The sequence below is a fragment of the Elephantulus edwardii genome, unplaced genomic scaffold (assembly GCF_000299155.1).
Source record: "Elephantulus edwardii isolate Elephantulus edwardi_28Jun2011 unplaced genomic scaffold, EleEdw1.0 scaffold00073, whole genome shotgun sequence".
In the NCBI taxonomy this organism is placed as follows: domain Eukaryota; kingdom Metazoa; phylum Chordata; class Mammalia; order Macroscelidea; family Macroscelididae; genus Elephantulus; species Elephantulus edwardii.
The window spans coordinates 6,065,546-6,090,464 of NW_006399823.1; the positions used below are offsets into that span (position 1 = coordinate 6,065,546).

The 24,919-nt window shown below is 40.6% G+C and overlaps 1 protein-coding gene across 1 annotated transcript in view; it reads left to right on the forward strand.

Annotated features, from left to right (window-relative positions):
* The window catches only part of PFKP (phosphofructokinase, platelet), a 92,085-nt gene that overhangs the window by 16,865 nt on the left and 50,301 nt on the right, over positions 1–24,919 (forward strand). Inside the window, exons 2-4 of the mRNA XM_006888957.1 lie at positions 4,147–4,220; positions 18,593–18,670; positions 22,220–22,409. Coding sequence (XP_006889019.1) covers positions 4,147–4,220; positions 18,593–18,670; positions 22,220–22,409 — 342 coding nt within the window. The remainder of the gene's footprint in view (positions 1–4,146; positions 4,221–18,592; positions 18,671–22,219; positions 22,410–24,919) is intronic.

A 24,919-nucleotide genomic window follows, 5' to 3' on the forward strand; every position in this document is an offset into this window, starting at 1 on the left:
AAGGAGAGACAGGTCATTGGAGAGGGACATCATGCTGGGTAGAGTGGAGGGACAGCACAGGAGGGGAAGACCCTCTATGAGGTGGATTGATTCAGTGACTGGGGTAATCGGGATGGGTGTGTCAGAGGATATGCGATTGGCACAGGATAGAGCACGGTTTAGGGCTGTTGTACATAGGGTTGCTATGAGTCGCAAACGACTCGACGGCACATAACAACAACAAAAACAGTGTTCTTTTGCTCTGTTCACATAACAGCTTGTAGGTAGGTTTTGCATGAGCTCAGTTAAATGCTCTGGGATTCCTGTTCTTCTCAATGTTAGCCATAACCTGTTATGATCCGCACAGCCAAATGCCTTCGTATAGTCAATAAAGCACAAATAGACATTCTTCTGGTATCTTTGCCTTCAACCAGAATCCATCTGAGGTTTTGTCTATGTCCTGTTCTAGTCATTTTAAAATATCTTGAGCAGTATTTTGCTTGCATGTGATACTAATGATATTGTTGGATAATTTCCACATTCTATTGCACTGTAAGCAGGGGAACACAAACTATCTTTGTTACTTCAGAAAACTATGGAAAGACAGACCCGAGCAGAGGATTAGAGTAGTCAGGGCTCCCCTTTACACTGTAAAACCCTTAATTCTAAGGATCTGTGTTTTAATCCCAGTCATTGGTATAAAAGAGGCCACCAATAAATGGTTGCTCAATTTCTCATTTGGTTTTTTGTGCTCCAGGGACCTTCATCTGTAATCCTTCACCAAATGAGCTTCAGCCTTCAGGGCCCAGCATGAAGCCACTCAGTCCTGGGTGTGTGCTAAATTCAGGGAGAGACTTTGAAAAATGGCCCTAATACCATGCTTAGTTAAGAATTTGGTGCCTAGCAGGCATTTTTTAAAAAAATAAAATTCCCGTTAGTGATTCTAATACATAATCATTGTAGTAGAAGAAAAGAAGAAGTCTTTTAAGTCAAACGAGTAGGGTTTCTAATTCTGTCATCACCATTTGTTAATTTTTTTTTAGACCCTTGGATAATTAGTTTATTCTGAGTTTCAATTTTCTCATCTCTGCTGGGAATATAACTGTCTCAGCAAATGTCCTGTAAGAATTATCAATGATGCAGACAGTAGCACACAATTAACCATTACTTGTACAGGACCGAATTAGAAAGGGCTAGCTCTTTAATTGCTGAGGAGGAGGGCGGAGAGGGTGGGATGTGTATAGAATAGCATATTTATCTTGGTGGCCCTGTGGGTAAGGAGTTGCACTGCTAACCCAAAGGCAGTCTGAATCCACTAGCTGCTCTGTGGAAATATGATGGGCAGTCTCCTCCCTTGTGATTTACTGCCTCTGACAGCCCATTGGAAAGTGAGCTATGAGTTGGTTCTAACTTGATGGCACATAACTTTCAGGTGAATAAAATTCTTTGGTATTAGATCTGTGCATATCAAAGTGTGATTCCCCACAGCACCTGAAACGTAGAAATGCAGAGTGTCTGTCCCCACTTTAGGCCCACAGAAGGACAAGCTCGGGGGGAAGGCCCAGCAATCTGTTTTTAAAGACGTCCCCTCCCTTCCAGATGGCTGATGCAGGCTAAATTTAGAGAACCGATTTTCCCTCAGAGGAGAAAGAAAATGCTAGTTAACCCAGAATCAGCCCAGCAGTAGCAGATTTGGTTGGGTGGATTTTGCTGCTAGTAAAAGTGCAAGATTGGATTTATGTTTGTCTTCTGCCTACCTTTTCTGGATCTGTAGTAGCTGAGGAAGAATGAAGGCCTTGGGGATTCAGTGGGAAATGTCTCACTTTCCACGCAGGAGCCTTAGGCTCCGTTACCAGCCAGTACATCTCAAGCACAGCAGCTCTCCTTTGGCTCGTTTGTGGCTGTGAGCGGGTTTCACTGAAGTTTCCAGACTAAGATGAAGGCCTGGCAATCTACTTTTAAAATGTAATGAAAATCCTGTTTTGTCACAACAGCCCATCCAAAACCAGTCACAGGGAAAACACAGGATCAAACAATGTTTTGCCTCGAGTCACTATTGAGTTGTTGTTGCTTCAATGATGCCTAATTACAATCACCACCATCATGATTTGGGGGCTGAGTCCATAGCAGCTGATAAAATAACCTTTCAATTTTTTTTTCTCTCTCAAGGTACAGAACAGTTGTTAAATTCGGTGCTATATTCTTTTGATTTTGTGTTGTTGTCATGGTTAGGCGCCATCAAGCCAGCTATGAGTTAGAGAGACCCTGTGAATAGCAGAGCTAAACCTTACCCTACCCTGAGCCATCCTCACATCTACACTGCTTGAGTTCACTGGTACAGTCACAGTGTCAGTCCACGGGGGGCGCGGGGCACGAGGTGCTTCCTCTCTTTCTCTGACCCTCCACCTTTACCAGCATGACGTCTTTTCTGAGGACTGTCCTCTACTAGCAACATGCCCCAAAATATGTGAGACAAAGTTTCCTCATCCTTGCTTCTAAAGAGCTTTCTGGTTACACTTCCTCCAAGACAGAGGTGTCTTTTCTATTTTAGAGAAATGTAAATAAAAAGCAGTCCTCTTGTGTTTTTTTGCAGTTGGATGTAGTTCCTCACAAATCCAAACCAAACTTACTGTTACTTGAAAAGGTCTGTTTGCAGTGACATTCTGTGCCTCCTACTTCATTTTTGTTTTGCAGAAGTGTTTGCAGTGACATTCTAAACTAAATGTGTTATATGGGTTATTTTATAATGGGATGTGTTTATTGGACCTCTGGTGGCCTAGAGGCAAGAGACTGCACTGCAGTCCAGAAGGCATGTGGTTCGAATCCACCACCAGCTGCCTTGAGGGAGAAAGATGGGCAATCTCCTTCCATGTGATTAAGTGCCTCTGATAACCCACTGAAGGGTCAACTATAGGCCAGTTCTGACTCTATGGTATACAACAACAATTTATTTATTAGTGAAATCTTACATGTTGTATTGCTAACTGAAAGATGAAGGGCTCAAATTCACCAGAGGCTTCTCAGGAGAAGTACGAACAGCTTCTTCTGGCCAAGATTTACAGCCTTGGTCTCTCTCTGTGAGTCAGAATCTGTGAGTTGATGGTGGTGGTTGGTCTATCAGCAACCCTGGTGATGTAGTGCTTGGCTTTGGGGCTGCCAACTGAAAGGTCTGGTGGTTCTAATCCCCCAACTCCTTGAGAGAAAGCTGGGCAGTTACCTCCCTCAAAGATTTACAGGTTAGAAACCTGATGGACTTTGTTGAGTCAGTCATAAGTATTCTTATAGGAGTGAATGGTTGAGGACTTTATAATCCTTGATTTGCTTAATCCTTATAGTTACCCAGGGGATACGTCATATAGTCATTTTTCATGTTAGGAAATTAAGACTTAAGACAGGTTATTCAGTTACCCTAAGGTCAAACAGAACTAGATCTTTAAACCTAGTCACCACTGGGCTGATTGGCAGCATCATGATAGATGATGAAGAGATTGAGATTGTTGATAGCTTCAGTTTGCTTGGCTCCACAATCAACACTCTTGGTACCAGCAGCCAGGAAATTAAAAGACAAATTGCATTGGGAAAGTCTGCTGTCAGAGACCTCTCTAAAGTACTGAAGAAAAACTATGTTAGTCTGGAGACTAAGGTGCACCTGATCCAGGCAGGCCATGGTTTTTGCAATCACTTGCTCTGCCTCAGAGAGTTGGACAATGACTAGGGATGATCTAAGGAGAACTGATGCCTTTGAGCTGTGGTGTTGGAGAAGAGTATTGAATATACCATGGACTGCTAGGAGAACAAACAAGTTCATCCTAGAGAGGGTGAGATCAGGCTGCTCCTTGGAAGCAAGGGTCCTGAAACTTCATCTGACCTACTTGGCACATGTTGCAAGGAGGGACCAGTCCTTGGGGAAGGACGTCATGCTTGGGAGGGTGGGAGGGACAGCACAAGAGAGGAAAACCCTCGATGAAATGGATTGTTTCAGTAACTGGGGTAATGGGGATAGGCATGTCGGAGACAATAAAATTGTCAAGGGATAGAGTAGGGTTTAGGGCTGTTGTACATAGGGTCACTATGAGTTGAAGGTGACTTGATGGCACATAACAACAACAACAAGTCCCATCTAAACCCAAATTTTCAAATAATGACTCTTGACGTTTCCCTCCACAGGTATGAATGCTGCTGTTCGCGCGGTGGTGCGCATGGGAATCTACGTAGGAGCCAAAGTGTATTTTATATATGAGGTCAGTTGATGGTTTATATTCTTTCTTTTTTAATGCTTTGGGATCTTTTGCTCAGTGCTTCTCAGTCTGCTGCCTGCTTTCATGTGCTGCTCAGAGTTGCCCTTAAAGATGCATCGCTGATACCAGATATAGGCATGCAGCTCAGTAGACGATTCGAGGTGCTGGGGTCCAGGTCCCTTCACGAGACCATGGAAGCTGTCCCACTGTAGGAGTTTTATACTGCGTTTGCTTTCGCTGGTCTTTAGAGATTTGTAGCCTGTAGAGATTTGTGTAAGGAAATGAGGGGAGAGAGGAGTTCAGATGTGGCAAAAAAGCCATTTGATACTGATTTACTGGTCTTTGTTTCAAGATTGAAAAATCTTAAGTGTTGTTGTTAATGTACCATAGAGTTGGAATTGGTTTCTTGCTGATCCTTCCCGGGGTTTTCAGAAGCAGTTAATCACGTGGGAGGAGAGTGCCCATCTTTCTCCCATGGAGCAGCTGGTAGATTCAAACTTCATGCCTTTCGGCTGACAGCGCAGCTCCTTTGGCCAATCATCGGAGCTCTCTAATAGGCTGTATTTATTTTAGCTTTCATTCTTTTACCCAGAACCAAACTCAATGCTGTTGAGTTCATTTCAATCCACGACAATGCTCTTGAGGCTGTAAATCTTATTAGGAGACTGATTCATATGTTTTCCCATTTGAGCCACTGGTGGCTTCAAACTGCCAGCCTTTTGGTGAACAATCCAACATTTAACCTGTGCTACCAGAACTGTTTCCTAAAGTAGTGATATATTAATTTTTGTTAACAATTAATTAATTTTTTGTTTAATTAATGTTTGTTGAGTTGTAATGTAAAACCCAAAGAACAACTCTGATAGTTGCCATTGAGGTAACTTAAAAATTGAGAGTCTGTAATAAAATAGCAGACATGACTTTATCTCCTATTCTTTTGGCCCTTGTAACTTTGGAGTGTTAGGTAATAATGGTTTTAGGTATGTTTTGGAAGAGGTGCAGTCAGTACTCCTTGGAGGCAAGGATGGTGAAACGTCATTTCTCATACTTTGGACATGTTACTAGGAGAGGCTATTCCTTGGAAAAGAATGTCATACTTGGAAGGGTGGAGGGTCAGTAAAAGAGAGGAATTCCCTCCTCAAGATGGATTGACCTGCTGGCTGCAGCAGTGGGCTTTAGTGTGCCAGAGATGATGAGGACGGCACAAAATAGGACAGGATTCAGAACTGTTGTTCATAGGGTCAACTTGACAGTATCTAATCATAAGAAAAACTTTGGAGTAAGAAATAGTCACAAGGAAGGACCCATTCCAGCATAGTTTGGGTCACATGATTTGTTTCAAAACCTATTGGTGTTGTTGATAGGGAGTTGCTAACCCAATGACTGCCTCTCTATGGTGATTCAAATCCACCAGCCACTCTGTTGGGAAAAGATGGGCAGTCTTCTCTCCTGCAGTTTATGGTCTCTGAAACCCAATGGAAGGTCAGTTGTGAGTTGTTTTTTACTAAATCACAGTGTGTTTTGAGAGTTACAGTGAAACATTTTTACATTTAATTTTTAAAATTTTAAAACATAAAATTGCAAAAATGCAAAGAAGAGAGTTTAAAAAAATTTACTTAATCCCTCTAAAATCACAGTTAATATTTTAGTCTGAATGCTCCCATGTTAGATGTATAAAACTGGAATATGTACATACTCTTAATTAAAATTATAACGAGGTATATTTTGCATGCTGTATTTGAACCTGCTGTTGTGTACCACTGAGTCAGCAGTGATCCGTAGCTGACCTTCCAGTGGGTTTTCAGACCCAGTAAGCACACAGGAGAATGCATATCCAGCAGAGCAGCTGGTGGATTCGAACTGGATACCTTTGTGATTGCAGCACAGATTCTTACCACTAGGCCACTACCAGTCTTGGATTATGAATATTGTTTATTTGCTACTTAGATAACATACCTTTTTTTTTTTTAACATTTCTGTTTGGATACTAGCAAAGCTCTGGGAAGAAGATGGGCAGTCCCCATCCATGTCATTAACTGTCTCTGAAAACCCACTGGAGGGTCACCTATGAGTTGGTTCCGACTCAACGGCAGACAACAACAACAACAGCAGTTCTAGCAAAGAGGTCCCTCAGCATCTGCTTGATCAGCCCTAAATCACTGGACTAGTCAGATTTCCATCACAGCACTGAAAAGCCTACATTAATATTTAAAGCTTTTTCAATCTATTGTATCTTTTCCTGCATCTCCAGAGATGACTTCACTAAGTTGAAATGGATGATCATTGTAATAAATTTTGGTGTATCTTGCAAAAGTGATTTCGGAAAACTTGTTCCAGGTCCCAACTGCCCCCTCTACCTGGTGGAGAGCAGGAGAAGCTGTGGCTTTGAAATCCCATTAGCTTGGATCAGGTGCAGGTGTCTGACGGTTGAGAGGTTGCACGTGTGCCCATGTTTGTTTCTAAGTAAATTTCCCCTTTTTTGAAGTGATTCCTCCAGTCTCTTGCTTGTTCATCTGGCTGTAGACATTTCTCTCTGATTTTTAAAATCTCGTTATGGAACTTCCATTTGTATTTATCTGATTTGGGTAATTTTGAAATGATGAATCTAGTCAAAAGCATTTCCAGACTGTTGTTTTGTCATTTCATGTTTGGACTTTTTTTTTTTTTAATCAAATTGCCCTTGTGAATTTCTGTTCTGGGAACTCCGCCATCATGGCCCAGTGTCCTCTGTTCATTGACATGGAATGAGTACACCAGACTTGGCTCTCCCATTTCACAATTCTTAGCACACTTCCCCCTCCCGGTACATTTTGAATTTGGATGTCGGTACTCCCAGTAGTCTTTACTGTGATTGCGGATGAGCATGAATGTGCATGTTAATTTTGCTTTGTTTAAAGCCTTTGTACTTGAGAGAGATCACCACATCCTGGCCTAATAAACAGAGGACCTCTTATGTAGTCTATAGTGTGTTACGCTGCTAACCAAAAGGCCCTGTATACCCACGTGGATCTGCAGGAGAGAGATAGGCAGTCTTCTCTCATTAAGATTTATAGCCTTCGGAACCCAGTGAGGGTGGCTATGAATCGACTCCACAGCAGTGAACTTTCGAGTGAGGAAGAGAATCCGGTTTTACAAAGCTTTCAGGATCTAACACTTCCAAATTCTAAGGTATTATTTTGGTCACAATTAACAAAATGTTTTAAAAATTCACCAAAGATTAGTGTACTTAGGCTACCTTTGGAGAAGGTTCCCCAGGGAATCCTTTTGATTTTGATGGCCTTCTACAGTTCTTTTTATCTCTGCTAGCACTGCAATTGTACCACTTGAAGTTCCCTCACAAGCTACTCACATACTATCTCTTCACACTGACTTTGTGGAGACTGCAAGGTAAAAGGAAGGAAGTCAATACAGTGTTTCCATAGTTGAAGAGAGGGACTCATCTTAGTGTGTTTTTCTCCATGTCATTTATAAGGCTAAGAATAGAGCACACATCCTCTTTCATTGAAAGTAGATTTCAGATTGGGGTAGGGTGGTGGGGCTTATGATGTGGTTTCTATCCAGAGATATTTTCCAGTGTCTGAAGACACTATTTTTTCACCAGTAGGGCCGGGTTCAGAGATGTTACACGTAGGGTCACTATGAGTCACGAACAACTTGATGTCACATAACAACAACCACAACAACAAAACTTGAGGGCAGAGGGAAAGCAGAATATATGCTGTAATTGGTATTTAGTATGTAGAGGCCAGGGGTGCTGTTAAATGTCCTCCCAACAAAGAATTGTCTTGCTTTAAATGCCAGGAATTTTAATTCTTAGTTGTAATATTGATAGTAGTGAGGCAGGAGGTTGGTGGCTGAGTGAATGTTTGGTCCTTGAATATGGGAATTGATAGAGTAACTGATATAGTTTAAGTAATTGTGTTTAGATTTAAGGGTTTGGCTTTGGTGATTGTTACTGTGCTTTTGATGGGTACTATGTCTTGTAGTTATCTATTTGTTGTTGTTATGTGTTGTTAAATAAGTTGTAACTTATAGAAATCTCATGAACAACAGAACAAAACTCTATCCGCTCCTACACCATTACCGTTATGTGTGAGGCCATTGTGGTAGCCACAGTGTCTCTCCATACCCTGGTGATATTTAGCTATCTCTGGTCGATACCTGTAGGACTTTGTACTTCTCAAAAGCAAGGAATTGATGTGGAGCATGTCTAGTGTCTAGGAACATGTCTAAGAACACTGGGTTTTCTTTGGAGAACACTTGAGCTTTCCGTTTGATGAGTCTTGAAATGGAGTAGACCAGGTGTGTTCTCTGCCTCATCAGTGACGGAAGGTAGGATCATCCTGGGTGTGCTTGGCTCAGTTAAGTGATAGGAGTACTTGCTACTGAGCATCTTTTGGGACCACATTCTCCACGTCCTTTCTAAAACTAATGTGGCAGGGAATGGCAATTAAGGAAAATTCCTAGCCTGAGGGTGGGAGAATGAGAGAACAAAGACTCGACAACTGGTGGTTTAGTGGGTAGAAAAGAGAGGTTAATATGCAAACTTTCACCCTCACCGTTTCTGACTCACGGTCTAGCCTTTCCACTTGGCATGCACCACACGTAGGTCTGCCCCAGATTTATGAGGACAAGTAGGAGCCAGATAGAACAGCACAGTCAAACAAGATGCCAGACCTTGAGAAGAAATACCATTGTTCTCAGGCTGATACTACTTTTTCCATAGACTTCCTTCATTAAAGAAAGTAAGCTTTTAATAAGTAATTCTGTTAACTTGTTTAACTGTTCACTCGATGGCATCTAGCAACAACAGTTCACAACCAGAAAAGGTTGGGGCAATGTAGAAACTAAACTATAAATGGGCAGATGTAGAAACTAAGCTACACATGGGCAAAGATATTGGTTAAGTTGAATAATGCATTATATAAATTAAGCCAAAGTCTCCTAAATGTCAGTTTAAGTAGGGTGGAACTGTGATTGTAGACCTATTTGTGATGATTTTGCCCCCTCGGTAACATCTTAAGATGCTTTTGGTAGTCTCAACTAGGATGTATATATTGCTAGCAGCAAATGAGTAGAGACCAGCTGGAGGTCAGGGAAAGTGCTAAACATCCTGGATTGCACAAGAGAGCCCCTGCCCCTAAATAATATAATCCCACTCAAAATATCATTTGTGCTGAAGATAGGAAACCTTAGTCTAGAAGAGCACAGTCCTAAAACAAAGAAAGATGACAGTTAGGCTTGCAGTTCTGAGGGTGTAAATCCATACTTGAATGATTTAAATTGACAAATGCTAGTTTACGCGTAACTACAAGCCACAGTACTCAAAAGCACACATGTCGATGTGGTCCTGAAAAACAGAACACAAGAGTAATGCTACCTTGTTCTGTTAGAGATTCAACACTTTGCAGAGTGCTTTCTCTAGCCCTCTCCCTAACATCGTAATTGATCTTTCCTGATATGTCTAAAGTTAGCCAGTACGAGTCATCTTTTCCTTATTTCTAAGAAATATCCTAACTGTATTTTCTCCAAGACTGATTGGTTCATTCTTGTGCTCAGCCTTTTGTTTCAGCTGAGTGCATAGCCACTGCGCTGCCAGAACTCCAATCTAGTAACGATCCTGCCGAGTAAAGTTATACAGGGTCACACCATACAAACATGGCTCGTCGTGTTCTAACCTGTTTTCGAAATTTAGAGTCAACTGAATCTCATCGAGGACAAGTTTTGAGTCAAGACACTGGAATTTTCCAAGAAGCAGTTAAGTCAACCAGCAAGTTTTTTATTGGATAATGATTAAGTTTTCAGACTAGAGCATTCATTTAGGAAGGTTGAACAGGGTGTGTGTGGTGAGTGGAGGGAGAAATATGTATTGTGAAGACCTACGTATTAATTTCTTTTGAGCAAAATGAAGTTAAAATTCTTAAAAGTTTGCAGAGCATTAGCATAGAAAAATCTCTACTCTGTTTAGGATTGAACTACATGTGGTACTTATTTAATCTAAGACCTACAAGGAATTCAGAGCCTTACCATCTCTCACTCTCCAAGTATTCTAGAAATAAAATTCTTACAAAAGAAACTAAGAAAACCCTTTTCTGTAGGGAAAAATTTTATTTCTTTTTAAGCACCGCAGTCTGCATGGTTCAAAATCAGAAAAGGTGTGTGTCAGGGATGCTGTTTGAAGATTGTTTCCATACCTTTTCAATCTACATGCAAAACAGATCATTTGGGAAGCTGGGCTTTATGAGAAGAAATGTGGCATCAGGATTGGAGGAAGACTCATCAACAACCTATGCTGTGCAGTTGATAGAACCTTGCTTGCTGAAAGTGAAGAGGACCTAAAGCACTTGCTGCAGAAGGTCAAGGACTATCGTCTTCAACATGGGCTTGAAGCTCAACATCAAGAAAACAAAGATTCTCACCACGAGGCCAGTTGGCAGCGCCATGATAGATGGAGAAGAGATTGAGGTTGTTAACAACTACAGCTTGCTCAACTCCACAATCAACACTCTTGGCACTAGCAGTCAGGAAATCAAATGACAAATTGTGTTAGGAATATCTGCTTTCAGGGACTTCTCTAGAGTACTGAAATGTAACGTTGTCAGTCTCGAGACTAAGGTGCACCTAATCCAAGCAATGGGCTTTTCAATTACTTGCTTTGCTTGATAGAGCTGGACGGTGACTAAGGATGACAGAAGAAGAATGTCTTTGAGTTGTGGTGGTGCTGGAGAAGAGTCTTGAATATACTATGGATTGCCAAGAAACCAAATAGGTCTGTCTTAGAGAGGGTGAAACCAAGTTTCTCCTTGGAGGCCAGGATTTTGAAGCTCTGTTTCATATACTTTGGATATATGGCCAGGAGAGATTGGTCCTTAGGGAAAAACAACATGCTCGGAAGGGTGTAGTTATAGAGCAGAAGGGGAAGAGGCTGGATGAGGTGGAATTGATACAGTGACTGTGACAGTGAGGGTTGGTGTGTTAGAATCAGTGAGATTGGCTCAGGACAGGGCAGGCTTCAGAGCTGCTGTACATAGGGTCTCAGGCAAGTCGATGACACATAACAACAACAGTCTATAGACACAGTATTTCCCTGATGTTAACTATACCAGTTTGAAGTAAATAGCAATAGCACAAAGAAAATAGCTTTTAAGTACACAATATTCAGTAGAATGTTTTCCTATGAGAGTTGGAATTCTTGCCGTGCAAACTTAATTTCCTGTTTGAGGAATTCAGGAAGTCTGGTTGGAAGAAAGAGTCAGAAACGAGACCGACTGCTACTGAGTCGGTTCTGACAAAGGGCAATCCTCCATAGGGTTTCCTAGGCCCATAAATCTTCACAGGAGGAAACCACCATTTTTGTCCAATAGGATAACTGGTGGCATTGAACTGCTGATCTTTTCATTAATAGTCCACTCTGTTACATACTATACCACCACTCTTTGAATATGAGCATCCTAAAAGAAAAGACAATCTTGCTTTAATACAAGACTGTCCGTCATTCCCTCTGAGTCTTTAATTTTAAAAATATTTACTTGTGAGATTAAAAGAGAAAGCTCCCCACAGGTGGACTCCTTGCACCTGAACCTGAAATGACTCATAACTGATGCTCCAGGAGATTTTCAGAAGATTGTAAAGTGCATTGGAAGAGATTGCCCATCTTTCTTCCCCTAAGTTTCCGGTGGATTTGAACCACCACAGAGTAACTGCCACAGAGCAGGTTCAGCTACCTACAGATTTGATCACCAAAGGTCCCTCATACTGTGTGTGCTGTTGTCGTTAGGTGCTCTCAAGTTGAGTGTGCTTCATAGTGACCCTCTGAACAGCTAATCTGAACTCTGGCCTATCCTGTACGGTCCTCGTCCTCTCTGACACATTAGAGCCTGCAAAGAAGGTTTTAACAAATGTCTGAAATTATAGGTCACATTTCACACCCATACCTAGTACTCTCTCTGAAGCATTCAGTCTATCGGCTTACCCAGCCTTGATGCCATAAAGCTGGTTCCGATTCACAAGGCTGTCAATTTTTACAGGAGCCTGCTCGCTCATCCTTATCCCTCCGAGTGGCTGTGGATTTGACTTCCCAGCTTTCAGTGCACAGTCTAACTTTTTACAGATTACATCACCCTAGTGCTCCTTCTGTAATTTATTAGGAGGCTATTTATGCTTATTTTGACGTTGCCTAAAAAAAAGAAAAAGAAAAAAAATCAAACTAGAAATTAAAGAGACCTCAATGTCTACGATATTTCTTAGATGCAAGCAAATGACTGGATATAATTAATTTCTGTTCAACAGTAGAGTTGCTTCAGCAAACCGAAAGTGTTTTAAGTTCATCTTGTGAATTAGAATTAGCAGGGTCATTCTTTTTTTATAAAAAAAAAACCAAAGCTAAGTATGCCTTTAAAGATTTCTTCCATTTTCCTAATGTGAGTCATAAAATTGGCTTCCTTGATGGCAGATTCTGAAAGGAAAGTTTAGAAAAAATTACAGGCTGTGCCTGTGATTGATCAAGGCTTTAACTTTCCAAGAAAACAGCTTCAGAAGGGGGGGGGGGACCCAACAAGCCCTTCTGTATAAATTATGGTTCATTTGTATAAAATTTGTCTTGTCTTCTGGCATGGGATTCTAAAAGTTTTTGGTTTTTTTTTTCTGTGGTTATGTGGGAATAAGTAGGGTTTTTCAAGAAGACTGAACAGAAAAATCTTGTGTTACTATATAAATTATAATACCTTTGTGTAAAATTAGCCTTTTTAAATTTAGTAACATCGTCTCTGTTAGTAAAAGATAGCTTGAAACTGTCTTTGGTAGTTATTTCTCCGGTATTACAGGAGCTTGATGACTTTGCAAAGAGTGAGTCATTTCCTGGCTGCAGAGCACATGCAGGGGAACTTGGAATGCAGTAATGATACAATTAGATTTTCCAGTGTGTTTTTTAATTACTGTCTTTGTTATGTATATCTGTGTTACCAAAGTCAAATTATTTTTGGAAAAACATTTCACTTAAAGTTAAACTTTGTGGATTTTAGACATTTCCTATGTGATCGCTCTAGAAAGAGAGGGATGTTGAATAAAGCAGTGTTTCAATTTGTGAGAATGATAAAGGGAATGGTACTCTCCTCTCCCCCCCATCCCCCATCCTCCATATGGCACATTAAGGAGTAAAGCTCGTGTGATGGTTGATTGAGGAGCAGTTTCTGTGACAGGAGATTGATGGGTGCATTGGACCTGTCAGGTACGCACAGCTAAGTCGCTCCTCACAATCTAAGTGTATTATAACAACTTTGGTTTCATCCTCTTAAAACACTACAGTGACTGGAACTGACTTTTCTTCCTCTTGACAGCCTATTTCTGGCTTGTGGATTCTGGCTAAAGATGGTCTTAATCTCTTTATGCGTTGGTTGAAAGTGCAGACATTGCCATAGAGGGATATTGGTGATGCTTATTAAAGTCGAAGAGTCAAGGAGAGATCAGTCGATCTTTGTTCTGTTTTATAGGAATCCTGTGGTTAGAGCTACTACACATCATGACTTGCTCAGGACATTCCTAGTTTATAATTGTTGTTCTGGCCCAATTTTTTATTTTTTGTTTTGTTTTCTTTTTGGAAGTACATTCATTTGAATGACAATACTTTTTTTAAAAATGGCACCTTATACTCACTGCTGTTTAGTCAATTCTGGCTCGTATATCCTCCATCAGGTTTCTGAAGCTCTGTGTAATAGAAGGTTGTTGTTGGTTGTTGTTATTGTGTGCCATCCAGTCTGAACCAACCCATGGCTGGCCCTCCAGTGGGTTTTAGAGGCAGTAAATCGCACATGTTTCACAGAACACCTGATTGTGCTCATGCCAAACCTGTACTTGGACCAGGAAGTAGGCGTCAGAACACAAGGAAACACTTCATAGTTCAAAATCAGGAGGTGAACACATCAGGGATGTGCCTGGTCTCCACACCTTTTTAATCTACATGTAGAACAGATAATTCAGCAGGATTGTGGCATCAGGATGAGAGGAAGACTCACCAGAAACCTGCATTATGCAGATCACATAACTTTGTTTGCCAAAACTGAGGAGGACTTGAAGCATTTGCTGCAGAAGGTGAGGACTGCAGTCTTCTATATGGACTGAAGTTCATCATCAAGAAAGCAAATATTCTCACCAGTGGGCCAGTTGGCAGCACCATGATAGATGGAGAAGAGATTGAAAATGTTAACAATTTTAGCTTGCCTGGTTTACAGTCAACACTGTTGGCACCAGCTTTCAGGAAATTAAAAAAACAAAAAACAACACAACAAAACACCAAACCACAACAAACTAACTCTGTTAGAAAAATCTGCTGTCAGAGATTTCCTCAGAATTCTGAAGATCAACAATGTCAGTGTTGAGACTAAGGTGTGTCTGATTTAGGCCATGGGCTTTATAATTACTTGCTATGCATTAGAGAGCTGAGCAGTAACAAAAGATGATAGAAGAATCAAGAAAACAAACAGGTCTATCCTGAAGAAGGTGAAGCCAACTTGCTCCTTGGAGGCAAGGATTTTAAAGGTCTGTCTCACATACTTTGGGCATATTGCCAGGACCAGTTCTTGGAGAAGGACATCATCCTTGGAAGGGTGGAGGGATGGTGCAGGAGAGGAAGCTTCCAGATGAAATGGAATGTTTGACACAGTAAATGGATGTAGTGGGTGATAGGTGTGTCAGAGACAGTGAGAATGGCTCAGGTTAGGGCAGGGTTTGGCTGTATTGCATAAAGTAGTTATGAGTTGCAGTTAATGGTACATAACAACAATAAAAGATCACACAGAAGTAAACTCATAGCTGCCCCTCAGTGGGTTTTCAGAGATTGTAAATCCCACAAAAGGAGATAGCCCAGGAAGCCATTGGTGTATTAAAATACCAGTGAACCACCACCATGGGTCAACAATGCAATTGCCTAAGCACTGTACTACCCACCAGAGCTCCCAGAATGCAGGGGAAAAGGACAAATGGAAAAGAAGACCCTAGAGAAAAAGTGAGAGTGTGTTATTATGTTGAGGAGATTGCAACCAATATCACAGAATGAAATGTGTATGAGTCCCTAAATAGAAAACAGTGTTCTTCTATAAGCTTTCACATTTTGAAAGATTGTGCTTGGCTCTACAATCAACACTCTTAGCCCTAGCAGTAAGGAAATAAAAAGACAGATTGGAATGGAAAAATCTGCTGTCAGGGGCCTCTCCAGAGTGCTGAAAAGCAATTATGTCAGTATAGAGACTAAGGTGTGCCTAATCCAGGCCATGGTCTTCACAGTTACTTGCTGTGCATCAGAAAGATGGAAAATAAGGATGACAAAGAATCAGTGCCTTTGAGTTGTGATACGGGAGAGGAGTCTTGCACATACCATGGGCTGCCAAGAAAGCAAATAGGTCTGTCTTGAAGAGGGAGAAACCATTTATTTATTTTCTCCTTGTAGCCTAGGATTTTGAAGCTCTGTCTTACATACATGCCCTGGAAGGACTGGTCCTTGGGGAAGGACATCATGCTTGGAAGGATGGAGGGACAGCACAGAAGAGGAAGACTTCGGATGAGATGGATTGACTAAGTGACTGGGGCAATGGGGGTAGGTGTGTCAGAGTCAGTGAGACTGGCTCAGGACAGGGCAGAGTTCAGAGCTGCTGTATATAGGGTCACTGAGTCTCAGGTGACTCAGCAGCACATAACAACAATAGCAAACAAGCTTTCATATAAATTGAAACAAAGAAAACATTGTCATTTTTATGTAGGCTTCATTCTCATGAAGTGATGTGAGACCTGAAGCCTGGATCCCATATACATGCCAGCTCCCTTCTTGTTTCTTTTCCTCCAGAGCTCCCAAGGGCAGCTAGCTCATAGCATCTGAAAATCAGAATCCCCTGTATTGGTAGTCTGTTCATTACTGCTCTTGGGTCGTAATTGTAGCCAACGATGTTGTCTCTTTGGAGTGTAGTGTAATGCGTAACAAAACCTTGGGTGTTTTCCAGTGATAGAGATCAATAAAAGAGCCACCTTAAGGCTAGCTGTGAGGCATCTGTGACTCAGTGGTAGAATTGTAGCTTTTCATGTGGGACCAGTGGAAGCTTGAGCAATGATCCTGACAAACATAGGGTCTGGTGATTTGCTTCTTAAAAATCAGCCGTGCAAACACCCTGCATATCTCAGTGGTCTCGTGTACTGCTGATGTGATCCTGTGGATGATCCCATTATGCTTGGGGTCAGCCATGGACCCAGCGACAACTTGAGGGTGGATGACAAGAATTCTAAGTTGCCTATGTCTGTCTACATTTCTGTTGAAATAAAATTCCCAAGGTAAGGTCTAGTTCAAATCATAGTAACAATGTCACAGTAAAAATATACCGGGGTGTATACTCTAAACACCAATCATATCATGTGAAAATATGCACTGTGGTTAAAAAGGGAGCAGGTGAATTGACACTGACTACTGCTATGGACTCTAGTGTGGCAGGAAGTGGGAGGATGGCACAGGACAGGCCTGGGTACAGATCTGTTGTTCATAGGGTGGCTATGGGTTGTACTCAACTTGATGACACCTAACAACAGTAATAAAAATAAAAAAGAGAGCCTCAATGCAGTTGGAGGAGTGTTTGTTTAATAGTTTCACTCTGTCCCTTGAAGATAATGATCCACTTAAGGGACAGTCCCGAGGCCTGTCTACTTGGCTGGGAGAATGCCTGAGAATATGGGATCCTCAAGTAAAGGGCAGATGTGTGAGAAATTCTTGCCAACATTCAAACAAGCCACTTCCTAACTTTTAAGCAGCCCTAACAGCACAGTAGCATCACTTGCTATGCATCAGAAAGCTGGCCAATGACTAGGGAGGATAGAAGGAGAATTGATGCCTTTGAGCTGTAGTGTTGGAGAAGATTATTGAATATACCATGAACTGCTAAGAATATGAACAGGTTTGTTCTAGAGAGGGTTAAACCAGGCTGCTCCTTGGAGGCAAGGATTCTGAGGCCTTGTCTGACATACTTTGGACATGTTGCAAGGAGGGACCAGTCCTTGGAGAAAGACGTCACGCTTGGGAGGGTGGAGGGACAGTGCAGGAGAGGAAGACCCTCGATGAGATGGATTGACTCAGTGACTGGAGTAATGGGGGAAGGAGTGTCAGAGACAGTGTGATTGGCACAGGATAGAGCAGAGTTTAGAGCTGTTGTACATAGGGTCACAATGAGTCACAGGTGACTTAATGGCACCTAACAACAGCACTGTAGCACTGCTAAGTGAGAGGCTGGGGATTACTACCTACCAGCCAATCCCTGGCAGAGACACAAGGCAGTCCCCTCCCATAAAGATTTACAGCTTCAGAAACCTGATGGGGCAGTTCTCTCCCATCCTATGAGGTTCCTGTTGGAACTGACTCAACAGTAGTGAAATTTTTGAATTTGAGTCTTAAGTCTTCCTTATACTGTTCATTCCATACTATTTCTTCCTTTCCTATTTGCAACTAGATTTCTGTCTCTGTCACTGTGTGTGTGTGTCATTCACTGCCCTCCTGTCTCCCCCTCAGTCTCTCATGTGTGTGTGCTTTATATTTATAGATATTTTCTATTTCTAAGTATACAAATTAGTCATTCATAAGGTGCTGACATATGTGTCTAATTTATATGCAAGATTCTATACTCTGTAGGCCATTAAGGTAAAACACTCTGGGAAGTGAGTCACAAATACAAAGATGCCAATGGAGCATTTCTTTTTTTCTTGTCTTGCGTATTCCATGGAGAAAAGTCAGATGCATTTAGAATTGAAGTACCTTTGGACTTCTAGGTAAAACGGTGTATTGATATCCTAATCCACTAAGAGTCTCAGTTCAGTGTAATAAAATGCCACCAAAGCAGACTGAATTATTGACATAACACTCAGCAGTGCTTCTTGAAAAGGAGAAAATTTGTATTTTTATAGCTCTAAAGTCACATGGATTGCCTTGTCAAAGAGAGGCCTGAGAGGAAAGCTTTCCTGACTGTAGTGCAATTGACATCCCTGTGTATGCATCTGAGTTTGTGTTAAATTATTAACAATTTAGAGTAAACATGTCCCTAGTCACCCACTTAGGATCCATTAAGCGATAGGTAGACCATTTTATTCTCTTCCATAGTCCTTGAGCTATTCTAGGCTAAAATTCCCCATTATTAGAGGTTGAATGTAAGAGACTTTGACCAATTTACTCTTTCCACAAGCACTTATATCACACTTGTATCTTATTACCATTGGACCCTTGGCAACTTAAATTCATTGTAATTTGTAGTCACTGAGATTTATACTTCCATTTAATATCATTTAAGTGCCAACTAATGCTATTTTTATTTTACAAACCCACAAATACCTTAAAATTATTTTTTTTCTTTTATTAGGGCTACCAAGGTATGGTAGATGGAGGCTCTAATATTGTGGAAGCCTCATGGGAAAGTGTCTCAAGCATTCTACAAATGGTATGTACAGTGTTTTTATATTATTTATTTTGCTAAATAAACCAATAACTCTGTTCATTTGAAATGTTGAATACTCATGCTTTTAGTAATACAGCACATTATTGTGCTGACTGCCATTTTACTGAACTACTTGAACAGAAAGTAATTAAGTTTGCCATCTAATTAAAAAGACAAAGCTTTATATGACATCAACTTGAGAGTTATTCTTTCAGTAAAATGTTATATTTGCTGTTAATTGTGCTACTGGTTGTTCTCTTTCTTCTTTCTTTTTTTAAAGCACAGATTAGCATTGAGGCTACTTTTATTCTTGGTTGTCTGTGTTCAGTTAAGAATCTCTGTGCCCTTTGGGGCTTGGGTGTGTCCCTGAGCATTAAGTATAATAAAGCCTGGCAATGACTCACTCTGGCAGTTCCAAGGGCTTTGGATTTATTAGGAACACAGCAACCTTGTTCTGGTTCGAATCAGGCAAAGCTAATGTCTTCTATGGGAACAAATTGGGCTAATTAATCACTTTAGGCAAAATAGTTACTTGCTTTCAATTTAAAAGAGCCTGCCTAATAAATTCCCAGGATCCTTTAGATTACTGAGGGACCCAAATCAAGTGAGAAATAAAGCAATTATTTGGAAATAATCGATTTCATTTAAAAACTTATAGTTTACAATTTTCTCAAAGTATGTATTAATCTTTGGCTTATTTTGAGTACTTTTTTATAGAAAGGCATCAAATTGGTACATGCCGTCCAAAGATGCTAGTGGTTTATAGATTTTAATGTTGTACAGACTTTAAGTTGATAGAGACCTTTTTTAGATCTGTTATCCCTGTATTTCTCATTTTTCCTGTGTAGAGGTTGAATGGAATTTTGATAGCTAACAGTCATTAGGTAGAACAATATTTGGGGAGAAAAGTCAGGATACCTTAATGCTAGAGAGTAAACTGCATATGAAAAGAACATTTCTATTCTACTGCTACTGTGGCAAACATAGTTTTTTCTCACCAGCTAATGTAAAGGCTGGCAGTTCAAAATCACCCATTGGCACTATAGAAGAAAGGCCTGACAATCTTCATTCATGAAGACTACAGCCAAGAACACCTTATGGACCAGTTTTCCTTGGTAACAGATGCTGCTGCCATGAGTTGGACTCAAACTAAGAGCATCTGGCTTGGACACTGTAACTGTGAAAGGAAATAATACATCCATGACTGAAGTGCGAATGTGAAAGGTGCTACTTTGCATGTTAGTTATTCATTATTTCATTCTGGAGACTCTGTCCATGCTATCTGTTCAGTTGTGGTTTTTATGAGCTACTTAATTTCAGAGAGTGGTAAATCACATGGATCTTTAGTGACCATTTCTCACATCAGAGCTCCACGTGAAAGCTTATCTTTGCACTTTCTACCCTACATTCAGTCACCTTTGCCGGGCCAAGTCATAACCACACTACTGTGACTACCATCATAGTCAAACTTCCTGCTCTTATTATTAGTAAAAAGAGTACTGATTAAGTGTCTTTTTTTTTTTTTTTAATCTATAACCTCTCTCAGTGCTTTGACCAATTAAATAATGGTAGTTGTGTTTTTTCTTATTAATGAAAATATGAAAGGATTCTTTTTCTTGGGTGGAGATAATCAATATTTGTTATCTGTATGCACTATAATGAACATAAAGGCAGGCGTACTTTGGAGACATTGCAGTTCGGTTCCAGACCACCATCATGAAGTGAACTCAATACAGTGAGTCATAAGAATATCTTGCTTTCTCAGTACATTTCAGACTTCTGTTTGTAATATTGAGTGTGTCTATTGAGTGTGTAGCGTCGAGGACTCTCCTTCCTAGGGTCGCTATGAGTCACCTGCGACTCGATGGCACTTAACAACAACAACAATTGAGTGTGTAACAGCATTGTTGAAATATTGGGAGAATTACCAGAATGTGAGACATAGACACAAAGTAGGCATCTTATTGAGAACCAAAAATGACCCCAGTAGTCTTGCTTAAAAGATGGGTTGCTACAAACCTTCAATCTGTTAACAAATTCAGCTGCTAATTTGAACCCGTCCAGTGGTTTTAAGGAAGATTTTGCCAACATGGTTTTGTAAATATCACAACCAAGAAAACCCCAGTGGGGCTTTTCTACTCAATACAACTGAGGCCACTGTGAGTCAGAATGGACTCCAGGACAGAATGTTTCTCTCACTAGAGGTCTGCCCTCAACATAGAAACAGCTCACAAGGACCAAATACAAGTTGAAGATCTATGAATGTATTTATGACTTCAAGGAATCACTCATTTCCTTTCAGCAGGAAGTAGCTAAGAGAATACGCCATCCCCTTTTCCTTATGAATCAGGATGAAGTCTCTCTCAGGGAGGAGTGATAGGGAATGGCAAAGGACACACTGACAAAGAAGATTAATCAGAACTGGCTTTGACAAGCACTGTGGCATTTGGACAAGAACAAACTGGGAGGAGGGTAGAGAGAATAGTGCAACAATGAATGAATAAAAACCCAAAATTTAATAATTTAAAAAAACAAAACAAAACAAAACAACACACAAAGAATCCCTCATGTTTAAAAAACCAAGTGTGAGAAAGCATGACTGATCCCTCCTGGATGTTTGGTCACTCTGGTGGTGAAGTGGATAAAGAATCGTGCTGCTGATCCGAAGGCAGGTGGTTCAAATCTATCAACTGCGCTGAAGGAAAAAGATGGAAAATCTCCTCCTCTGTGATTTACAGCCTCTAAAAACCCACTGGAAGGCTGGCTATGAGTTGATACTGACTCAGTGGTGATGAGCTGTGAGGATGTTTGGACTGTTGAATTTAGGTCTTCCTAGAATTTCTCTTTTAAGAAGGTTGGAAGGGGAGGGTAGAGCAAAAATAAATTCCTTTGACTCACAGTTGCTATTCATTATACCTGAAAATGCAACCGCCTGTCAGAAAGGAGAAGGAGTCAGTGGTGCAGTGTTAAAGCAGTTGACTGGTGACTAAAAGACTGACAGTTCCAAACCCGGCCTGAGGCTGTATGGGAAATCAGACTTGCCAGTCTTCTTCTATAAGGGTTATAGGCAAGAAAACCCTATGAAGGAGTTTACTTGGGGTCATGATCAGTTGGAATAAGTATAAGACTCAGGGGACCCAGTGAGGCTTGCTGGACCAGTTGCGAAGGATCATGAGCCTTGATGGGACTAGCCTTTCACCTTCATGCTCAGGTGGCTGGGCTCACCCAGTATTGACACGGCCTCCCAAGGGCTCTGCGGATTACTCTTGTAGTTATGCAGACTCTGTAGCCTTCCTATTTTGCCAATGACCACCATTCGTTTGTGTTTCTGCACCTTCATTTTTACTATTACTGAACATAATGTGTCTCCATCTGTAGAATTCCAGTGTGGAACTGAAAATAGGAAAATCGCAAACTCTCGCAGTTGATTAATGTAAAGATTAAAAGGAGGAACCCCTAACTTTGGAACCTCTGTGTTTATAGGCCAGTGTTACTGTCCAGCTTTCTCTCTTAAGTTAGAGGGAGAGAAACATAATTTTGTTTCCTTTCTAGGGAGGGACAATCATCGGCAGTGCACGTTGCCAAGCATTTCGTACACGAGAAGGTCGCTTAAAAGCTGCTTATAACTTGGTTCAGCTGGGAATTACCAATCTGTGTGTGATTGGTGGTGATGGAAGTTTAACAGGGGCCAATATCTTCCGGAAAGAATGGAGTGAACTGCTGGAAGAGCTGGCCAAATCTGGTACGTTTCTGCTTTAGAGCTTGTGGTTTAATACAGTTTTCATTTTTGTTCGCCTTCCATTTCCTTCAGAGCACTCTTGAATGTTTGCGTTTTATTATTTTGTCCCTAGCAGAAGTGTCAGGGTAGTGATAATTATAACTGTGGATCTTATTAATATTTACAACTTTAAGACTTAACAATAGACTTCAAATAATAATAATAATGAATAATAATAATATAAAAATAACAAAACATTGTACTTCAAATAATAATACTAATCATGCAATAAGCTTGAGAAGAGTATGTGTTTCCCCTTACTGTATGCCATAAAAGGATCTCTGGTGGCGCAGTAGTTAAGCACTTGGCTCCTGACCAAAAGGTTGGTGATTTGAACTCACAAGCATCTCTGAGGAAGAAGATGTGGCAGTCTGTTTCTGCAGAGAGGTTCACAGCTCTGTCATGTAGGATTGTTGTGAATTAGAATCTGCTCAGTGGCAGTGGCTTATATGTCAAGACATTCTTCTAATCCTTTGTGTAGATGATTTTATGTAATCCTCACAGGTACGATCTGCCTTGGGTTTTTTACTTAATCTGTACTTTACAGATGAAGAATCAGAGTTCTTAGATGACATTATAGAGGCCTCTAGTAGCATCGTCTGTAGAGAGCTAGGCTGCTAACCCAAAGCCACATCTCTCTGAGTTCATATCCACCAGTGGCTCCTCAGGAGAAAGATGGATAACTTTTTTCCACTCAGTTTACAACCTTGGAAACCCATTGCAGGGGGCCAGTGGAGAGTTGGTTATGACCTGATGGCAGTGAGTTGATTTGAAGTCACACAGGTATAGGTCAGAATCTACAGAATCCCCATCAGACTCTGGAGTCTGTACCATTAGTCCTTATACTTTACACCTCCAGATGCACTTTTCATTTTGTTGTTGTGTGCTGTGAAGTTGGAATTGACTCAGAACTGTCCCTCCAGCAGATTTTCAGAGACAGTGAATTGCGCAGGGAGAGATTGCCTATCCTTCTGCAGAGCACCTGGTGGATTCCAGCTGTCTGCCTTTGGGTTGACAGCACAACTCTTTAACCTTAGGCCATCAGAGCTCACCCTAGATACACAAGTGTCTGAACTATAAATTGTTGCAAAATTTTAACTTAGATAGTAATTGTCTACTGTTGTAACATACTGTATCGCTTTTGAAACTGTTTAGAAAAGCTTGTCTGGGAATCCAGTCATTAGTATAGCTTGTGATCTTTTGTAGTTGTTATATAATTAAAACAATATAGAATATAATATAGCAATCTTTTGAACAGTTGAAACCTACTGTAAAACAATTTTGTTTCTCAACCTTTGTCCCCAAATTTTGCAAAATATATTTAAGAAATCAAGAATAGCTGTCAGATTATAACTAGTAAAATTGCTCAGAGATCTCAACAATAGAAAGTCCTTGATAGAATAGAAGAAAAATGTGGAACAAAAGTTAAAATCTGCAAAGAAACAGAAGAGACTTCATAGGGACAAGTGGGACTCCTGAGAATATGGTCCAGTTCACCCATCAGGCCTAGAATTGAAGTCACTGTTGCGACTCCACTTTTAGGCAAACAGTAGACAGACCGAGAATAAGGGCAGTCAACTGTACTGGACCAGAAGGGCAGCATTTGCCCGGGAATAAAGTTTTGAGGTCAAGTAGAGAGAGGTTAGAAGAATGGATAGAAACGAGAGCTCCAGGGAGGAAATGAGTAGAGTGCTATTACAGTATGAGGGGATTCCAGTCAGGCTAGAAAGCATAATTTGTGACATTACAACAACAAAATTGAAATGCCGGTTTGTTTTGTAAACTTTGACTTTAATCATAATGAATATTTTTTTATAAAAATTATTGTAACCAGCGAGGGCTTAGCAGTATTTTTAATTAATCTTGTTCATAGAGGCCCATTAGAACCATGGAAATGGAATAGTCATTAAGGTCCAAGGTTGTTTTATTTACCCATTTGTTTATTCTAATTTAATTTTTACAGACCTTCTCAATACAAATCTGTGTTTCATCTCAGATCTGAGTATATACCTACTTATTTTTCGTGGTTTCTATGAGAAATCAGATACTAAGATGATATTCTTTAGTGTTTAATTCTTCACTTATAATATGGAGCGCTCTGGTGGCCTAGTCTGTTTGGAGTTATGCCATTAACCTAAAAACTACACCTCTCTAGTGATTAGAATTCATCATTGGCTCTGTAGGACAAAGTTGGACCATCTCTTCCTCTCAGATGTACTGTCTTGGAAACCCAATGCAAGGTTGTTTCTAACTTGATGAGAATGAGAATTTTAATGTATCTCTGTCCAGAGACCTGGCATTCTCTGAAACCAATGCCAAATAAAAATCAAACTTAATGGATGGGATTACAACCTGTGGACCACTCTGTTTCTAAAATCAGGTGTTCTTGTCTAAGATTACAGCTTACATTTTGTATAGTTAGTTTCACCTTTGACTCTTATTTTCTTAAATGTCCAAGATTACACTGACTCTTA